This window comes from Scleropages formosus, chromosome 7 (genome assembly GCF_900964775.1).
Source record: "Scleropages formosus chromosome 7, fSclFor1.1, whole genome shotgun sequence".
Lineage (NCBI taxonomy): Eukaryota > Metazoa > Chordata > Actinopteri > Osteoglossiformes > Osteoglossidae > Scleropages > Scleropages formosus.
In genome coordinates, this window is record NC_041812.1 from 20,682,176 (window position 1) to 20,700,843 (window position 18,668).

Sequence of the window (18,668 nt, forward strand, 5' to 3'; positions counted from 1 at the left end):
GGGGAGTCGATCAGACGGAGGATGGCAAACACCGATGTGGCTTTAATTTGTATTTTGACTCCAGCCTTTGTTATTTTGGTTCCCGGCGCTTAAATATTTATCCAGCAGCCGAGGGGTCCTGTATTTTTAACGTCAGCTCCAAGCTTGGCTCGACGAGCTGAGCCCAACGTGCATTTCTCATGTCAGCGTGGAGGGCAGCGTACAGGAGCGTGTGAGGGCACGCTGCAGGTCCAGGGACAGGACCGGGTCTCGTGGCTGAGGACTCGAGTTAAAAGTTCATCGATAGGAGTGTCTATCTGTATGGCATGAGTCCGGATGATTGAAACGCTAACGGTGCTGCTAGACACAGACCTGGCAACCATGGAAGATCAAGCCATCCATTATCAGTATGCGCTAGTCCGGTGTGCACAGCACAGTGTACCCAGCGTTTGGTGTATGTTCCCGTGTGCCGCCGTTTCCGTTCTCTCCCGTGTGGGTTCTTTGTCTCGTAGGACCACTGGCACGGTCTCTTGCCGGTGCCGCGCCTCCGAGAGCGACCACGCGGCGCGTTTTCCGGTGTCCGGCTGTCGGTCGCATGCTTTGGACATTAAATTCATGAGATGAGGGCACCTGGATTTGTTCCGCACGTAGCCATGTCGGCATTCCTGGGGGCCTGTCGAAAAAGTAGAAGCTGAAATCTGTTGAGCTGCGCAGTGTGTCAGCCGTAGGAGAAAGATCTGCGAGTGCGTGCAGCTCTGCGAGCGTCACCACCGTGGCTCCATAAGGCCTGGCATAAAGGATTGATGTTCTGCATGTGAGGTCACTTAAGTGTTACATTTTTTGCCCATATATGAAGTGGGGTTTAGTGACACCCAACCCAAATGTTTACTGATCCCTGAGAAGAATGACAGGGAAGTGAGGACAGTACCAAGCAAAGAAGTAAGGGGGTCTCAACTTTGTGTGTGTGTGTGTGTGTGTGTGTGTGCGCGTGCGCCCCGGCTGCTGTGCCCTCTAGTGGACTCTTAGGATGTTGCTGGGTGGACGACAAACCCCAAGGGAGGAATGTGTTAATGATGGACATAGCTGCTGCCTCTGTGTCCTCATTGCTAGTCAGTGGGGCTCATCTGCCTCAAAACAGGGTGCCTGCCTGCCGGTGTGTGTGTGCGTGTGTGTGTGTGCGCGCACACAGCATGCAGATGACGTCGGATCAGGTGGAATAAGACGATGCAGCGAAAGGGGCTCCTGCGGGATCAGAGAATGTGGGATATTCCCTCCTTTATTGTGTGTTTGTGGTGTGTGTGTGTGTGTGTGTGTGTGTGTGTGTGTGTGTGTGTCAGCAGCACAGTACATTTATTTTTATTCATTTACCTGACACTTTCCACAAAAGCAACTTAGTGTAAAATTACTTTACACTGATTAACCTGGGTCATTTCTACTGTGTCAGTGGTTTGAGCTGCTGTCTTGCAGGCGAAGGTTCGAGGTTCAGATCCCACCTCCTGCTGCAGTACTCCTGATCAAGGTACTTCCCTGGAACCGATACACTAGAAGTGAACCAGCTGTATAAATGAGTAAATCGCTGTAAGCAGCTGAACGTACAAAGATTAACATTGTAGGGTGCGTCGGAGAGACGTGTCGGTTAAATGAATAAATGGTAACGGCGATTCATTGTAGCCGAAGGCACTTTGGACAGATTGAGAGTGGTTGTTGGTGATGGAACTGTAGCTTTGATCACATCTCGGGGAAGGAATATTTTTTTGCATCCATACTGAACAGCATTATCTGATGAGAAGCGTGTGAAGTTTCTGGATTCGTTTTACTTGTAAATTGTCTAACAGCGGATCGGGTCCTGAGGGAGACGGGTGCTGTGCTACAGTGGGGCAGGAGTGGTAAATTTACATCTGAACCCCCACAGTTTAACCAGGTGAGTCCCGAGGCCTTCGTAGAAGTGTGGGATGCTGGGCACCCCGTTCGTTCCCGGAACACCGCTGCCACTGTTTAAACACCCCTACACGGACCACCTGGGCTGGAGCAGTCTGCGCAGTGGGGGTTTTCGCAGTGGTCCCTGGGGGCAGTCAGGACAAATTTGAATAATCTCTTTTACCCCCTGTGGTGGGATTCCTCCTGACCCTAGTGAACTTAGGTGCAGCGTGAGCCTCCATCTGTCTGCAAGCAGGTAGGACCGCATGCCCAGGAACAGACGGGGGCGGAGGCCTTATTTCGGTCCGGGCCAGGATTAACCCCAGGATCCCATGGTTTACAGTATTGTGCAAATCCCATCGGATCGCACCCGGGCTTTAAGGAAGTCTTGGCTCAACTCTGAAATTGTAAGGCCAGGCCATGTATGAGGTCTTAGCCTCCAATTTTTAATTACTCTTGAGCAGAGTGGAAAGTAATTGAACTGAGTTTTTTTTTTTTTTTTAAATCCAAGCATTGCCTGCTGCCACCATACCACTCTTCTGTGGTCCATTGAGGGACAGGAGGCGACTGTGGTGCCCCTCTCCGTGAGGAGGACGGCTCTGTGCTTTAACGCTCGATTTCTGACTGTCCCATCGCTCAGCTGCTGCACCTTCACGGTTTATAACACAGCTAAGTTGGGATAACGTCATAAAAGATCCTTGTTTGTTGACAGAGGGCAGTGCTCTATACAGATACCTCTGCAGGTTATAGATGCTTAATTTTTACTGGGGGCCAACAGCCATCATTTCTCTCATGCCTTTGCTCAAGGTGACTGAGAATATTAGGTACACTGTGCCAATCTAATTTTTACTCATGTATACAGCTGGGTAATTCTTACTGTATCAGTTCAGGGTGAGCACCTTGGTCAAGGGTACTGCAGCGGCAAACAGGATTCAAACCTGGGTTCTTTGATCGCAAGACAGTGGCTCCAAGCACTACGCCACCTGCTGCCCCTACGGATGTCGTCTTGTGCCTCTTACGGTCATGATACCGGAGCTTTCGGTTTTTTGCCTGATGTCCCCCGCTCGTGTCTCGCCAGGTGCCACCAGGGACATCGGATCAGCGCTGACCCGCATGTGCATGCGCCACCGCAGCATCGAGGCCAAGCTGCGGCATTTCACCAAGTAAGCCCCGCCCTCTCATGCTACTCACTCCTCGGTGCAGTTTTCCCGCCAGGTGCTCTTAAACTCAGCGAAGGTATCAGGGGTGTCCATCAGGACTGGATGGACTGGACACACTCAGTAGAGATGTCCCTGAAGGCCTGTTCTCTGCGGAACCCATGTAAAGTAACACTGACTGCTGAGGCCCCTCCCCATTTATTGCCATGCACACTGACTTTTAAGGTGCCTTCGACCTTAACGGCACTCCGTTATTTTAATTAAAATCGACTCCTGCTTTGAGACGGACTCTGCTGTTATGTTTATGTTTTTCTTCCGAAAAGACATCCACTTTGTTTTTGTACCGAATTGTCAGATAGAGCAGTTTTTTCCACTTTCTTTCTAGTTTATATTAATACTTTCGTACTCTGAACAACCTGCTTGAATGGGAAGTGCGGCTTAGAAGAAGGGTCCGGTAAATGAAAGGACGGTAAGTAAAGGTCCGTAATAAGTAGGAGTTCAAGCGATGGTTGCAGTAAAGTGACAAAGGAATCCACTGGAGTAAACTGGCGATGGGGGGTGGTGCGTAGGAGGCACTTTTACTAGAGGCTTTGGCCAAGGCTTATCCGCTGTGCTTATAACATCCGTCGTGCCACTGGAGCGTTGGGCTACCCAGCATGCACCTGTAGTCCCGAAACACCATCGCCGGAGACCTGGATTTCCACGTCCGGTCTCCACACATACGCTCACACACAACAGATAAATCTTGGTCCCACGCTTCACACACACATCTGTCGCGTTCAGTGGATCGTGAAAGTGTGCGAAAAGCTCACATTTAAGTGAACGTGTTTTTCCAAAAGCGTTTTCATTTGAAATTCAACACGAACCTCTAATTGGTGCATTTACATTCCTGCACGTTATGCTGGAAGCCAACACGCTAACTGTACCAAACAGATGCCGCGTTGGGCCGTGTCCTGCTGACCTGCTCACACTCGACACACACACACACACACACACCACGAGGTTACGTGACATGGGCACGAGTTTGCAAAGGTAGAATAAGAGGCCTATTAAGGGTTTTAAAAGTCTTAGAGGTAAAAAAAAAAAAAAAAAAATATTGGAAAAGTAACACATCAGCGACTTCCAAGCTGTGAAGTGTCACATTTACACCATAAACAAGAAATGCGCATTTATGACATTAACTGTGCCGTTTCCTTCCTCTGACTCGTCATATCCATGAGCTGATGACTTTGCCACAGGTTTCAGTATCACGTTGCGCTGCCTTGTGAGGTTCGATGTCTGTGAGGAGGCCAAAAGGCGTACGGCACTGAAATTAACCTTGGAATGTACCCTGCACACCGGGTCCCCAACTTACAAACACAGCAAGGGAGCACAAGTCAGTGTATAACTCGATTTGTTTGCGCATCCAAAGTCCTTCTTACCGCCACGTCGCCGTCAAATAAAGTTTAAGAAAATTAGTTTTCTATTCATGCTTTTGCTTGTGCAGGTTTTCGTTAAAACCGTAATACGTTACGTATGTGTTCATTAGTTTAACGGACACTCCAAAGCGATGCACAGCTCACAAACGTAAACGGAAGTGCGTTTGACCCGCAGAAGAAGTTTGCACGCTGTCAAGTGATTCCCAGCGAACGGCCGGCTGAAATAAGAGCAGTCCTTTCACAGTGTTATGTTGTGGCGCGGGAGCGTAACCTGTGGTCAGGAGGGTCAGTGCTGCCCCACCCCGTTGCAGCTATCGTGGTCACAGGACTCTAAGGCCCGTCCCTCTGCCTCCCTTATTTATTTGATGCTCTGCTCCAAAGCGACTAACCCATTTAAACCACTTGCAATGATTTAGCCATTTAAACAGCTGGGTTATTTTTACTGGAGTAATTCAGGGTAAGGACCTTGATCAAATGCACCACGGCAGGAGTTGGGATATGAGCCTGAATCTTTCAAGAGTGTAGCTCTAACCACCGCGCCACCTGCTGCCCCGGCTTCACAGCGTGAGGAAAGCTCCGGACGTGTCTTTGTGCCTTTCGCCCGTAGCGCGCTGATGGAGAGCCTGATCACGCCCCTTCAGGACCGCATCGAGGAGTGGAAGAAGACGGCCAACCAACTGGACAAAGACCACGCCAAGGGTAGGCGACGGCTGACCCGCTCGCCCTCGGCCCCGCCCCAGATCTCGCGCCCTCTCCGGGCTCCGACTCAGCTGTCTGCTCTCACCCTCTCGTGCAGAGTACAAGCGGTCCCGGCACGAGATCAAGAAGAAGTCATCCGACACGCTGAAGCTGCAGAAGAAGGCCAGGAAAGGTAGGCCCGCGTGTTCCGTGTCACGCCATCGCGCCACCGCCCCGCCGAGGAGCTGTGGGACGATCGCGTGAGATGGTGGCTCCGCTCAGGAACGTTTTGGCCCTGAATTAGTAATGATGTCCTTTTAATAGCTCCGCTGTCACAGAACACGTTCGGGAGCCTTGGAAATGGCAGCTTCTCTGTGGCAGCACCAGTCATGCAAGTTCTGAGCCAGACAGTGTGCTTAGTAGGAGCCGGGAGCGCAGAGCAGCGGGTCAAACGTCAGGACTAATTTCTCAGGATCCTTAAATACCTCTTTGACGCATGTGAGCGATAGCTCGCGCCCAGTCAGTTCGGGCTTAGCGTTACATTAGCGCCAAATGCCGGGAAGGGGCTCGCTGCCAGTCTGAGGGCAGGCGCAGGAAGGCCGCAGGGGACGAGCGCGGAGGTACGATCCAACATGGCAGGAAACTGAAATGCGGCGATTCAACATCTCCCTCTCGTGGTCAGCGTCTGTACAGCATGGTTTGTGGGCAACATTGTATTCACTGTTTCCGTTGTATTCTCTTTTTGCTACGTCTTATTTCTTATTTCAGAGAATGTTTGCTGGGTGTTTAAAATTCTCTGAAGTGCCGATGCGGTTGTCTCGGTAATAATGGGAATAAAGAATAAGCAAGTACTGCATCCCGTTGTACCAAATCAATGTATTTTTGACGTCACTCATTATATTGAACATAGTGAATATATTGATTATAATATAGTTCTATGTGTACGTGTGTGTATGGATTAGAGAGAGAGAGAGAGACAGAAATGGTCATATGTGATCGTTGAACCAGGTGCTCAGTGTTTGCGGACGCTGTCTTCTCTGAGAATCTATTTCTACATTGCCTGCACTTATACCCTTATGTCATCATTGTTTTTGAAAAATTTTTAAAAAAAAAAGTTTCTTTCCTGCCCTGGGACCCCGCATCCAAATTACTTACACTCCTCAGGGTTGGTTTTATGTTTGCCTCTCAGTCTCGTCCGGTTCCATGTGGTTTTGGTCGATGGTTTGCACTAACAGTTGCGTGGCGTTTGGTCGTGAACCGAACTGCAGCGGCTTCCGTGTACTAACCCTAACACTGAGCTGCTGTCTGTGCTCTCTCTTCTCCTTTGACCCTGCCCCCAACGCCCCCCAACGCCCCCCAACCCCAACAACGCCCCCTGCCTTTTTTTTTCTTCCGTTCTCCTTCATCTTCCATTCTCTGTTTCTCTTTTTGGCTCAATCTCTCTCTGTAGAGCTCACAGGTAAGTATGACTCATCTTCTCTCTTGGTTCTGCATTGCAAGGCTTATTTTGTGTATTTTACCTCGTTTCTTCTCCGTCGTCGTATGTCTCACCACCAGTCCAATGTCAGTGGCACACAGGGCGCTCTGCTCATATGGCCCATGAAGATGTCAAAGTCTGAATTGGTGCAAAAGTGACTGCACTTTATTGGCACCGGGTTCCTACCCTATCATGTAGTCGATTCAGACACTGGGGCTCTGATAAAGCACTACTTCAGCAGGCACCAGCGACCGCTGTGACTGATAAACTCCCAAGTGGAGTATCTGGATACTGTATTGTTTATTAATTAGCAAAGCCTAGATATAATAATCTCTGGTGTGTTTTGATACTGCTGTTCAAGAGTAGTGTGCAGACTAATGAGTGACTTTCAGTGTGGGTGAAGCTCCAGTGGTCTGTTACAGTAGTCTTCTTCAGCCTGGGTTACCGTCTGCTGCATCCTGGTCTATGTCTCCTGTCACCTTGAGTTCCCATCATACCCCATACAACCTTTCTCCTGTGCCCTGCCTGCTGGTCGGTGACATCCCACACCCTTGCTTGCTGGTGATGACATGCCTGTCTGTCCCAGGACATCCTTGCACTCATCTCACACTAACAGTACATTTGCACTCGTTGGGAATGCAATTAACAGCCCCCGTCACTCACTGCATCGCTGTTTTTTTTTCGTATTTCGAGGATCGGTCTGTTTGTCTGTTCAGCTCGTGTTTGTGGTTCGTGGTCGGCAGCTAGCGGTCCAGACTTCCCGTTAGGGTCTAATCACTTCTCTCTTTGTCCTCCTCCCTTCTGTCATGCTTTTTCTCCTTGCACCTTCCGCTGTCCCTCTCCTGCGTGTGATCCCGCCGCTGTCCTATGTCCTCGGCTTCCATCACCCACCGCTCCTCCTGCTCGATGCCCTGTTTGCTCTCTGTCCTGCCCCATCCTCTCTGTCTCCTGTCCCCTGTATCCCTGGCCCTGCCCCCTGGCCCCGCCCTTCCTTCCCGGTGGCTCCGCAGGTCGAGGGGACCTGCAGCCCCAGCTGGATAGTGCCATACAGGATGTGACTGATATGTGCCTGCTGATGGAGGAGATGGAGAAGCAAGCAGTGCGTCGGGCCCTGGTGGAGGAGAGGGGACGTTTCTGCACCTTCATCAGCTTTCTGCAGCCCGTGGTGGTAAGAGAGGAGGGAGGGGGCCATGAGAGGGTAATGCCTGAAGGTGAGAGAGAAAACAGGCTGGAGAGGTGGAGAACAAAGTGGGAGAGCTGGAGTCAAAGAGAAAGAGCTGAAAGTCAGGTCAGAGCGACCAGCAGGTGGCGTTAGTGGTGATACACAGGGGCTCGTGGGGGACAGAAGATGCAGCCACTGAAGGGGGTAGGGGTAGATGAGATCTGGAGGGAGGACAGCAGGAGGCAGGAGTAATGAGGATTTCCTGTGGTTATTCAGGTGAAGATGGAGAATCATGAGGTGGATGGGTGGTGGGGGGGTTTGCTCGGTCCCTGTCCCAACAACGGGGTCCTCACAAGGAGGACGCAGCCCATCCAAGTGTGCCTCTGGGGTCTGTCTTCCAGAACGGCGAGATCGCCATGCTGGGGGAGATCACACACCTGCAGGGCATTATCGATGACTTGATCGTGCTGACCACCGACCCTCATAAACTGCCCCCGGCCAGCGAGCAGGTAAATGGTCGTCGCCCAGCTAGCCGCGGGAGTATGTATTGAAATGAGTGTTGTGTCTAAACCCGCACAGCTAGACCGTACTGGTGGAAACACACCCATCCCTCATATAACCGGCTTCATGTTCCCTGAAGTCGTCACGCGTGCCATATGTGTTTTTAGGGTTGCAGTTAACTTTGTTCTTACAGGACAAAAATAATACTTTTGCAGATGAAAAATGCCACCTAAAATTAATAATTCACAAAAATAAGAGGTATTTTTATACATGACAGTAATAGCATAAACATATAATGTTTGTAAGTAAACTGAACTCTGTCTCGTATCCAAAATTACTAGAACTGCACTATGATTTTTTTTTCAGTGTCACCTCTGGTCTTCGACTCGTAAACCACAAGACAAGCATTTTATTAACTATAGTGTAAGGGTATTCTTGTTATAAAAGCTGCTTGTATGATTTAAGGAATTAATAATTGCATTTACAGTTTTTCTAAAAGTTAGAATTCAATCTGCTATTTTCATTGTGACTTAGGGTTACCGTAGTTGATGGGATTGGATGAGATTGTGTCACAGGAAATATATACAGTAGTGAGCTTTGTTATGAAAGAAACGGTGCATTTGTGTGTTTTGTGGAAGGAGAGGCATAGAAGGCAGTGAATAAAATGCATGTTGTATGTGTAAAGGTTCCACATCCCCAGTAATGATGCTGTATAGAATAATAAGAGCAATAACAATAAATTTCATATTTTTTACAAGCTCTTGTAGTGTTTTTTCATTGTACTGCACCCTTTATATGAGGAAAGGTGTGTGTAGTAAATAATGCAGCAGTCATACCAATTTATTCATGGACATTCTATGCGTAAGCGCATTCTTTGCACGAGTGACAGCCGTGGACAGAGCCTTAGCAGTCTGATTGTTTGCCCCGTTTCCAGGTGATCAAGGACCTGAAGGGCTCCGACTACAGCTGGTCCTACCAGACCCCACCTTCCTCTCCCAGCAGCTCTGGCTCCAGGAAGAGCAGCATGTGCAGGTGAGAGAGATCGTGGAATCGTGGGTCCGGGGGTGCACCACTGAAACGGGTCCAGTCGCATTGAACCTGTGTGCATACGCCACAAGGAGAAATTCTACTTGGCAGAACAGCGTGCAAAGCTGGTACACACTTGCCTCAAAACACTTCCAGCTGTTATTGCCCCAAAAGGTGCCTCTTCCAAGTAGTAATCTTCTGCAGATGACTCATTTTTGCTGCAGTAAAAATTACCCAGCTGTATAAAAGGGTAACTCATTGAAAGTAGCTCGATTATCATTGAGTAAATCATTTGAAATCAGTAAATCAGTTATATAATGCAAACAGCATATGTAAGTTTTCAAAAAAATTAAATATTTTCCAACTTAAATCATTAATTAAATTTGAGTTTCATTGTTTTTAAATAAAATAATCAGAAAGCAAAATCTCAGAGTACCTTTTATGATTTAGTAAAATGAAACAGTTGTTCAGGGGTCTAAGTGTTTTCTTAAAGCACACTGTATATATACAAACCCCACTTCCAGAAAACTTGGGACACTTTCTAAAAATGCAACAAAAACTAAAAACTATAATTTGTTCAATCACATCAGCTTTTATTTAACTGATAAAAGTACAGAGAAAACACACACTTTCAGAACCGCTTGTCCCATACGGGGTCACGGGGAACCGGAGCCTACCCGGCAACACAGGAGGGGGAGGGGACACAACCAGGATGGGACGCCAATCCATCGCAAGGCACCCCAAGCGGGACTCGAACCCCAGACCCACCGAAGAGCAGGACTGTGGTCCAACCCACTGCGCCACTGCACCCCTACAGAGAAAACATTTTCAGTGTTTTCACTGACAAAGCTAATTAATTGTATTTTGTAAATATAAAATACAACAGAATGTGACGCCTGCAACACACTCAAAAAAAGTTGGGACAGGCAAAACAAGACGAAAAGGTTACAAGAAACACTGTTCTGGAAGGTTCCACAGTTAGCAGTTTAACCGGTAACAAGTAAGGTTATCAAGATTGAGTATAAAAGGAGCATCCACCAAAGGCTTAGACTTCGCAAGAAAAGATGGATTGTGGTTCACCACTTTGTGCCAAACGTCGTGAGAGAATTGTCAGTCGGTTCAAAGACGGTGTTTCTCAGCGCAAGATTGCAAAGAATTTGGGTCTTTCACCATCTACAGTTCATAATATCGTGAAAAGATTCAAGGAGTCAGGGAAGATCTCGGTGCGTAAAGGCCAAGGGTGGAAACCGCTGCCGAATGCGCATGACCGTCGAGAACTCAGGCGGTTATTGTTTGAGAAACCATCGTGCTACCGTGATGGACATAGCCACATGGCCTCGGGAGTACTTTGAAAAATCATTGTCATTCAGCGCAGTCCGCCGCTGCATCAAGAAATGCAACTTGAAATTGTATTATGCAGAGAGGAAGCCATTTAGTAATTTTGCGCACGAACGCCACCGAGTTCTCTGAGACCGAAGTCATCCGAGATGGACGGAAAGACAGTGGAAACGTGTTCTGTGGTCAGACGAGTCTACGTTTCGGCTTGTTTTTGGGAAAAACGGACATCTGATTCTACGTGCCAAAGATGAGAAAGACCATCCAGACTGTTACCAACGAAAAGTGCAAAAACCAGCCTCTGTGATGGCATGGGGGTGCATCAGTGCCCACGGCGTGGGTGATCTGCATATATGTGAAGATACCATTGATGCGGAGGCTTATGTTGGAATTTTGGAGAGACATACGCTGCTGTCAAGACGACGTCTTTTCCCAGGAACTCCATGTCTATTTAAGCAGGACAATGCCAGGCCTCATTCTGCACGAGTTACGACAGCGTGGCTTCGGAGGCACAGAGTGCGTGGGCTTGACTGGCCTGTCTGCAGTCCAGATCTGTCTCCTATTGAAAAGGTATGGCGCATCATGAAGAGGAGAATCAGACAACGGCGACCACGGACTGTTGAGCAGCTCAAGTCTTGCATACAGCAAGAATGGGCAAAAATTCCACTTGCAAAACCGCAACAATTGATTTCTTCAGTTCCCAAACGATTACATAGGGTAATTAAAAGAAAAGGTGACGCGACCAGGGGTAAACATGCCTCTGTCCCAACTTTTTTCGAGTGTGTTGCAGGAATCAATTTCTAAATTTGTTTATATTTAACAAATAGAATTAAGTTCAGCAGTGAAAACACTGTAAATCTCTTCTTTGTCCTTTCGTCTGTTAAATAAAGATTCAAGTGAATGAACAGATTGCAGTTTTTTTGTTTTTGTTGCATTTTTAGAAAGTGTCCCAACTTTTCTGGAAATGTTTGTCTTACGTTGTTAACCTTTGAATGGTGTGCTACGTGTGTCCTTAATGATCACAAGAGGACTGTTTCCTTCTTTTACCTCTTTTATAATTACTTTTTTATTGTTTTTGTGAAAAGGAAGGGTGCGTTCACTTATTAATTAGAAACCGGAGAAGTGTGTTATTCACACTCTTCAAATCCACGTGTCATTGTAATGCCTGTCATCTGTTGTGGTATCTTGAATGGTGCTCTTTGCACATCGGTCCTCTGTGGCCAGATCCCATCATTTCTTATGGTCTTCCATAGATGTGAAGTATCTCATAGGATTAACGATATGAGATATCAACAGTGATATTAAGTATTTACAGTATATGTGTACGTTAGAAGTGAACTAGAGATTTAACAGTTTCAGTATGGAGAGTCAAGAATTCCGATTGGTCCGTGCTGTCCCCTGAAGTGACGATGTCACTGTCGGGTTACACGGCCGCTAGTTTGGGGGCGGAGTGTGTGCTGCTGTTGAGTGCTGCAGTGACCAGTCCGTGGTGTCTAACTCTGTGTCTGCTCCCTGTCTCACCATCTCCTAACTTTGTCTCTTCTGTGTGCTCTCCTCCCCCTGACCCTTCACATACCCCTATGGGTCAACCTTGTGTGTCCCTCGTTTCCCTCTTGGTTTCCACATCCTCGCCTCCCATACGCTGCATCCTCTCCCTCTTTTGCTTGTCCTTGGGTTTATCTGACACCCACCCCCACCCCCTTACTCCTGCACTCTCGAACCCTGCTGCTCACCCTCTCGGACCACTCTTTTCCACTCCCTCCTCTCCTGTGCCTCTCTGCGCCTCTCTTCCCCTCTCTTCCCCTCTTTACTACGCTGCTCGCTCTCTTTTAACCCCACTGATGCGCTGTACTCTTTCTCTTCTGCATCATAAAACCGAATCCTTCACAACTTCATAACTCTTTCCCCTACCGCACCTGTGTCCGCCCTCCCGTTACCACGCCCTCCTCCCGGCTACACTCGCTGGCTCTCGCCCGCACACCCCTGCCCCACCCTGCCCCACCCTCCTGCAGCAGTGTAAACAGCGCCCACAGTAGTGCTTCTCGCTCCTCCAGCGGCTCTCAGCCTCACTCACCCAGTTCGTCCTATCGCTACCGCAGCCTGGCCCAGCCACCACTGGGGGGCGCCCAGCGCCTCAGCAGTGTTTCCTCCCATGACTCGGGCTTCATATCACAGGACGCCAACATCTACTCGAAACCGCCTTCTCCCATGCCCTCGGATCTCACCAGCCAGGTATGCCCGCAGTGCCTCCTGCCAAGCAACAAACACCACTGCTGCCCATTCGCAGGCTCTGTATTGTTTGTGGGGGCCGTCGCTTTACTATGCTTTACATCTATATTTAGAAGCTCATTGTGGTGAAAGGGAATTATGCGGTAGGAAGCAGCAGCGGGCGGCGGGGGGGGGTGCCCCAGTTTCTCTCATGTTTCACTGCAGCTTTTTCACGTTTGCATTTAGGGGCAGCTGGTAGTGTAGTGGTTAGAGGTATTGCCTTTGCACCCACAGGTTGCAGGTTTAATTCCCAGCTGTAGTGCTCTTGAGCAAGGCTCTTACCCTACAATTGCTCCAGTAAATTTATCCAGCTCTATAAATGGGTAAATAACTATGTACTTTAACATTTGCTGTGGAAAAAAGCATTAGATAAATGAATAAATGTAATATGATGTGCATACCGCTTACCGGGTGTGTAAATGAGCCCTGAGTGCTTTTCTCTCTCTCTCTCGCTGTGGGCTCCACCCCCTCGCAGAAGTCCTCCAGCTCCGCCTCCTCAGAAGCCTCGGAGACCTGCCAGTCGGTCAGCGAGTGCAGCTCGCCCACCTCGGTTAGTGTACCCTGCCTCTTCTGGATACACACGCAGACACACACACACACTCAGCTGCTGTGACGTGCGAACCTCTCGTACGACTCCGCGGAGAACATTCCACATAATTGCGCAATTACGCTCTTATACGTTCTTTCTCTGCTTCCTGGAACACAGTTCATGACATGGCCTTAAGCCCTTCATCTGTTCCCTAAAGTACTTCTCTGAAGGCCACAAACGGAGACATACAAACGCTATAGCGCGCACACACACACACACACATTTTCTACTCGCATCTCAGTGCAAACAACCAGCCATTCCCACTTTAAGTTGTTCACAGCGTTTTTCTCACATATACAGCCACACTAACGTGCTCTCCTGTCTGTGTCCTGTCACCATTCTTTCTCTCTCTCTTTCGCACGCACGCACGCACGTACGCAACACAGAGTTACTTTCCTACGTTTCACCTGCAAGCATTGCTGCCCCCATTAATGAGGCTCCACCACAGCCCGGCTCTTTCTTTGCAGCTGTTAAACTGGCAGTTCTGTGTGCAGAGGGAACACAGAGTGGCTTGCGAAATGAAACGCAGGTAAACGCATGGCAAAATTATGATCCAGGGGTCATTTTTTGAGGAAGATAAGTGTTTGGTGGAAAGCATCGGACGCTCAGCTGTTACCCTTAAGAGCTGAGTGGTTCCTTTGCATTATTCCGCACAAGTGCACAGAGCGCATTTCTCAAATCCTTACGGCCCATATCCACATGAGTTCAAATGGGTTCTGGGGTCTTATTAGATCGTATTTACAGAATATAAATGAATTTGGGCGTTGAAAGTGATGACAATATTTAGGAGGAAACGCTGGGAGCCTGTGCAGAAGTCACTGAATACGTAAGTGCGGTTGTACGAAGCGCACCGAGCGCTGTACAGCCACGGAGGTGTCGTGTGAGCAAACGAGTGATGAGTCTTGCCATTGATTCTATCACTGTGAAGCGCTGCTGATCTCCATGCCCCGCTCAAGAGGTTTGGGTGTTTTTTTTTTTCTTTTTAAATTTGTCAAACCTCCAGCCACTCGCTTTCCTGTGGTCTCTCGCCACCTGCGCATGCTGACGATGTTGTCTTTCATTCCGCAGTTTGGCTTGTCCTTCGCTACCTTCCGCCCTGCTCTCTCTCACACTGGCTCCATCAGGCCCTTCTCTGTCATACTTCCTGCGTCCCCACCCTATAACCGCTCCCTTGGATCCAGCAATTCCTCTCCCACATCAAAGGTTCCTTGCTGGAAGGTTTGTTTCCATCGGCACATTTCTGTTGTCTTTTTTTTTTTTTTTAAGTTTGTGTTTCAGTTGCATCCATTAATTAACGCTTTTTTAACTTTAATTTCTGGTCATCTCTTAACTCACTCATGACATCATCGCTTGGTTCCCTCATTTGCATTCCTTCTCTGTTGCTCTGTCTGCCGAGAGTCCTTCCAACCCAGATCCGTCTCATTTCAAAAAGAGATTTGCTAAACTGAGCAGGCTGAAGGTAAAAGTGATTTGAGTTCCGAGGCCTAAAGAATTCAAAGTTTTCCCAAATTGGACCAGTTCGGGACTAATCTAAAGACATACGAGTCTTCGAAAACATCCAGCTGACTTGAACAGCCATCAGATGGCCGGATACAGATGAGTCCTCTCTGGGCAAGTATTGCTGCCGCTCAGTAACTCTGGCTGCCTCTCCAGGACTGGTCCAAACCAGGTCCTTACGACCAGCCTGCGGTCAATACGCTGCAGCGCAGGAAGGAGCCTCTGGAGCGCCTCCGGGAACCAGAAACCTCATCTGGTGTTCAAGGCTATGCTGGGACGCACTCGGAGGACTCCCAAAGGCCCAGAATGTCTCCGGCCACAATAGCTGCCAAGGTAAGACGTACAGCGCTGAGGTTTGAAACGTGTTCCATGTTACTCTGTTACATAATTACACGTAGTCTTTGATTTATGATTCGGACTTCATAGCAAGGCACAGTATTTCTTAAGTCACTGTCTATCAGCGGTTGTGTTTTATTTACAAAAAAGTCCATTTCTTTATTGTATGTTTTGTTTCGATTTCATTCAAGTCACCTCTTATTTAAAATTGCTGTGAAGCAAAAGAAAACGTGAGTCTTCTGGTGGTGCAGAGATGAAATGGGAAAAGAAAACACATTTAGAAATGAAAGTGAAAGTAATAGTGCATCTTAAAAACATTTATAATACTGCACTCCAACTAATTAACCAACTAATGTCGTCAACCGCTTGTTTGAAGCGGGGTCGTGGCGAGCCGGAACCTCACCCGGCAACACAGGGCGCAAGGACACACCCGGGACGGGACGCCAGTCCGTCGCAAAGCACCCCAAGCACGACTCGAACCCCAGACCCACCACACAGCAGGCACCGGCCAAACCTGCCCCGCCATACTGCACTCTTTTTGTATTGTCATTATTCCATATTTGGATTATTTTAACATGAATAAGGTATGAAATTAATGAAAAACTATAACAAAGCCCTGTTATACAGTGTGGCATTCATGAATGCTAAATTATGTATCCTCATGGTTCAGGTAATACAGCATATATTGCAGGTGGTTTGCCACTTTTCAGGTTTCAAGTTTATTGTCATGGGTACAAGTACCATGTACAAGTATCATGAAATTCTTCTTGAATGCTTCTCTACAGGCTATGAACAAAAACAATAGAAATACTGCACAAAACAATGACAATGAGTAATGCCTTTTGATAAGCTCGTCAGAACAGAACCCCGTTGCAAGCTGAGGACCACTGTATACTGTTTGGATTTTTTTTTGATGATGGACTGCCATCCCATCCAGGGTTACTCTGCCTCATTCCCTGTGCTGCCAGGATAAACTCTGAACCACCAAGACCCTCCACTGGACAGGCTTTTCACGATAAATGAACATTTGAAAGCGAACGTGAAAGGACAAGTGTCGCGTACGAGTCTGTGCAGTACGGTGTCCGCGGTCAACTTGATTCACTTCATTGTGTCGTGTTGAGTTGAGCCACAGGCTAATCTAACCCCCGTTGGTCACGCACCGCAGCACGGGGAGGAAGTGTCGCCGGCTGCCAGCGACCTGGCTATGGTGCTGACCCGCGGCCTGAGTATGGAGCAGCAGGCCAGCAGCCGCGACTCACTGCAGTACTCCAGCGGCTACAGCACCCAGACCACCACGCCCTCCTGCTCTGAGGACACCATCCCTTCCCAAGGTAGCCCTGCCCACCTGTCTGCTCGTCGTACCTTAACCGCAATGGGACGTCACATGGATACAAAGAGAAACGGCTGCACTGGTCCAGTTGTTCAGCATTTCATCTTAAAGGAGCAATCAGTCTGTTTGCATTTTGCTCTTTTGTTCATTTTTGTCTAAGTACAGTCAAATGCACGTTTGCCAGTATGTCTATAAAATGATAGGAGGCTGGAATCACCAAAAAGGGACCTGAATTGTACACTTTGTCATTAGCTTTAATAAATATTAAAATGATCAAAACAGAGGGTGGCATGTTGGAACGGCAGGTGGGTTCCAAGGTGAGTTTAAGTCTGAACCTGCCTCAGTCTGTGTGGAGTTTCCATGTTCTCCCTCTGTTCATGTGGCTTTCATCCAGATGCTCTGCTTTCTTTCCACGGTCCAAAGACATGGGTTTCAGACGAATTGGTGACTGAATTCCCCACAGTGAATTTTTGAGTGGACGATTGTGCGATTGCCCTCTGATAGACCGAAATCCTGTCCAGTGTGTACCTCACCTCATGCCCTGTTTCTAGGATAGACTCTGGACCGCCATCACCCTGCACTGCGCAAGCAGTCATTGATAATGGAAAAGGAAACAAATGAACGTGATTTTTTTTCTTTTTTCTGTTTTTCCGCAGTGTCCGACTACGAGTGCTACTCTGTTAACGGGGACGCCGAGGGAGAGGCACAGGCCGACTTTGACAAGTCCTCCACCATTCCGCGTCACAGCAACATTGCCCAGAACTACCGGCGCATGATCCAGACCAAGAGGCCTGCCAGCACTGCGGGGCTGCCGAGTGGGATGGGAGCCCAAGGCGGGCCACCCGGTGGAGGCGGGGGAGGTGGGGGCTTAGGGACACCTGGGACAGCCACTATTCGCCGCACCCCTTCCACCAAGCCTGGGGTGCGGCGCACCCTCTCCAATGCAGGTCCCATCCCCATCAGGCCTCCCATCGTACCTGTGAAAACGCCCACGGTGCCCGACTCCCCCGGCTACACCGGCCCACCAGCACGGGTAGGCAGCGAGGAGTGCGTCTTCTACGGAGATGATGCCTTGGCCGTTCCGCTGGAGTACGCCAAGGCCTCGCCCAAGCGGCTGAGCTTGCCGAACACGGCATGGGGTTCCGGCGCCGGGCTCGAGATGAGCGTATACGCCCAGCAGTCCGCTGGTGCCACCTCTACCGAGGAGGACCAACTGCTGGCCGCCAACCGCCACAGCCTGGTGGAGAAGATTGGCGAGCTGGTGGCCAGCGCCCACGCCCTAGGAGAGGGCCAGTTCCCATTCCCGTCACAGCCCGATGAGCCTCCCCCTGGACCGGCACCCGCACAGGACCCCCATCCCGTAGAGGGTGAGGACATGCTCGTGTCTATCCGACGTGGTGTGCGCCTGCGCAAGACCATCTCCAACGACAGGTCGGCGCCCAGGATTTTGTGACAACCTTCTAGTGCGGATCGGCCAGCACCGAGGTGCTCGATGCCATTGACTCTGTAGAGAATTAATTACATGTTACGTGAAAATAAGATTAAAAAAGAATACATAATTAAAAGAATAATAATTAAGAAGTAATAAGTGTGAGGCTCTGGCCGCTGTAAATGTAGTGTGTATGGACGCATGTTTTCTTATTAACACCGCCGGATACTTTGGCTACTGAGAGGTCCCGAGTTGCTCTGGAATATTGTTTGGATTTCTTGCAAAGCTGCCCTCCGCCACCCCACTACCCCTCCCCCCGTGCCACCCGACCGCTGTAGTCAGCAGGTGACCCGATGATGGAGAGTGACCCTGACATCACACTGTGGATTTTGAGCTGCGATTAAGACTCCCACCCCATTGGGTGTGCCCGTGCGTGCGTGCGTGCGTGCGTGTGTCTGTCAGGCTCCTCTGGTGAACTGTTTGATGTGTCATGGTGAGGCCCTGCTGCAGGTCAGCTGGTGGTCTCGCACAGGCTCTAGGGCTGCTGGGCCCTTAGTGAATGTTACCCT

General features: G+C 49.1%; 1 protein-coding gene across 5 annotated transcripts in view; it reads left to right on the forward strand.

The window, feature by feature from the left end:
* Positions 1-18,206, forward strand: part of LOC108926311 (protein MTSS 2-like) — a 56,597-nt gene extending 38,391 nt beyond the window's left edge. Inside the window, exons 4-15 of one of the 5 annotated variants that reach the window (XM_018738924.2) lie at positions 2,975-3,059; positions 5,079-5,170; positions 5,268-5,342; positions 6,600-6,608; positions 7,637-7,794; positions 8,190-8,297; positions 9,224-9,321; positions 12,663-12,882; positions 13,394-13,468; positions 15,161-15,337; positions 16,506-16,671; positions 17,327-18,206. In XM_018738924.2, coding sequence (XP_018594440.2) covers positions 2,975-3,059; positions 5,079-5,170; positions 5,268-5,342; positions 6,600-6,608; positions 7,637-7,794; positions 8,190-8,297; positions 9,224-9,321; positions 12,663-12,882; positions 13,394-13,468; positions 15,161-15,337; positions 16,506-16,671; positions 17,327-18,123 — 2,060 coding nt within the window. In that variant the 3' untranslated portion in view covers positions 18,124-18,206. Of the gene's footprint in view, positions 1-2,974; positions 3,060-5,078; positions 5,171-5,267; positions 5,343-6,599; positions 6,609-7,636; positions 7,795-8,189; positions 8,298-9,223; positions 9,322-12,662; positions 12,883-13,393; positions 13,469-14,575; positions 14,726-15,160; positions 15,338-16,505; positions 16,672-17,326 lie in introns of all 5 variants that reach the window. The other 4 variants (XM_018738926.2, XM_029253332.1, XM_018738925.2 and 1 more) reach the window with 4 other exon arrangements.
* Positions 18,207-18,668: the final 462 nt, after the last annotated feature.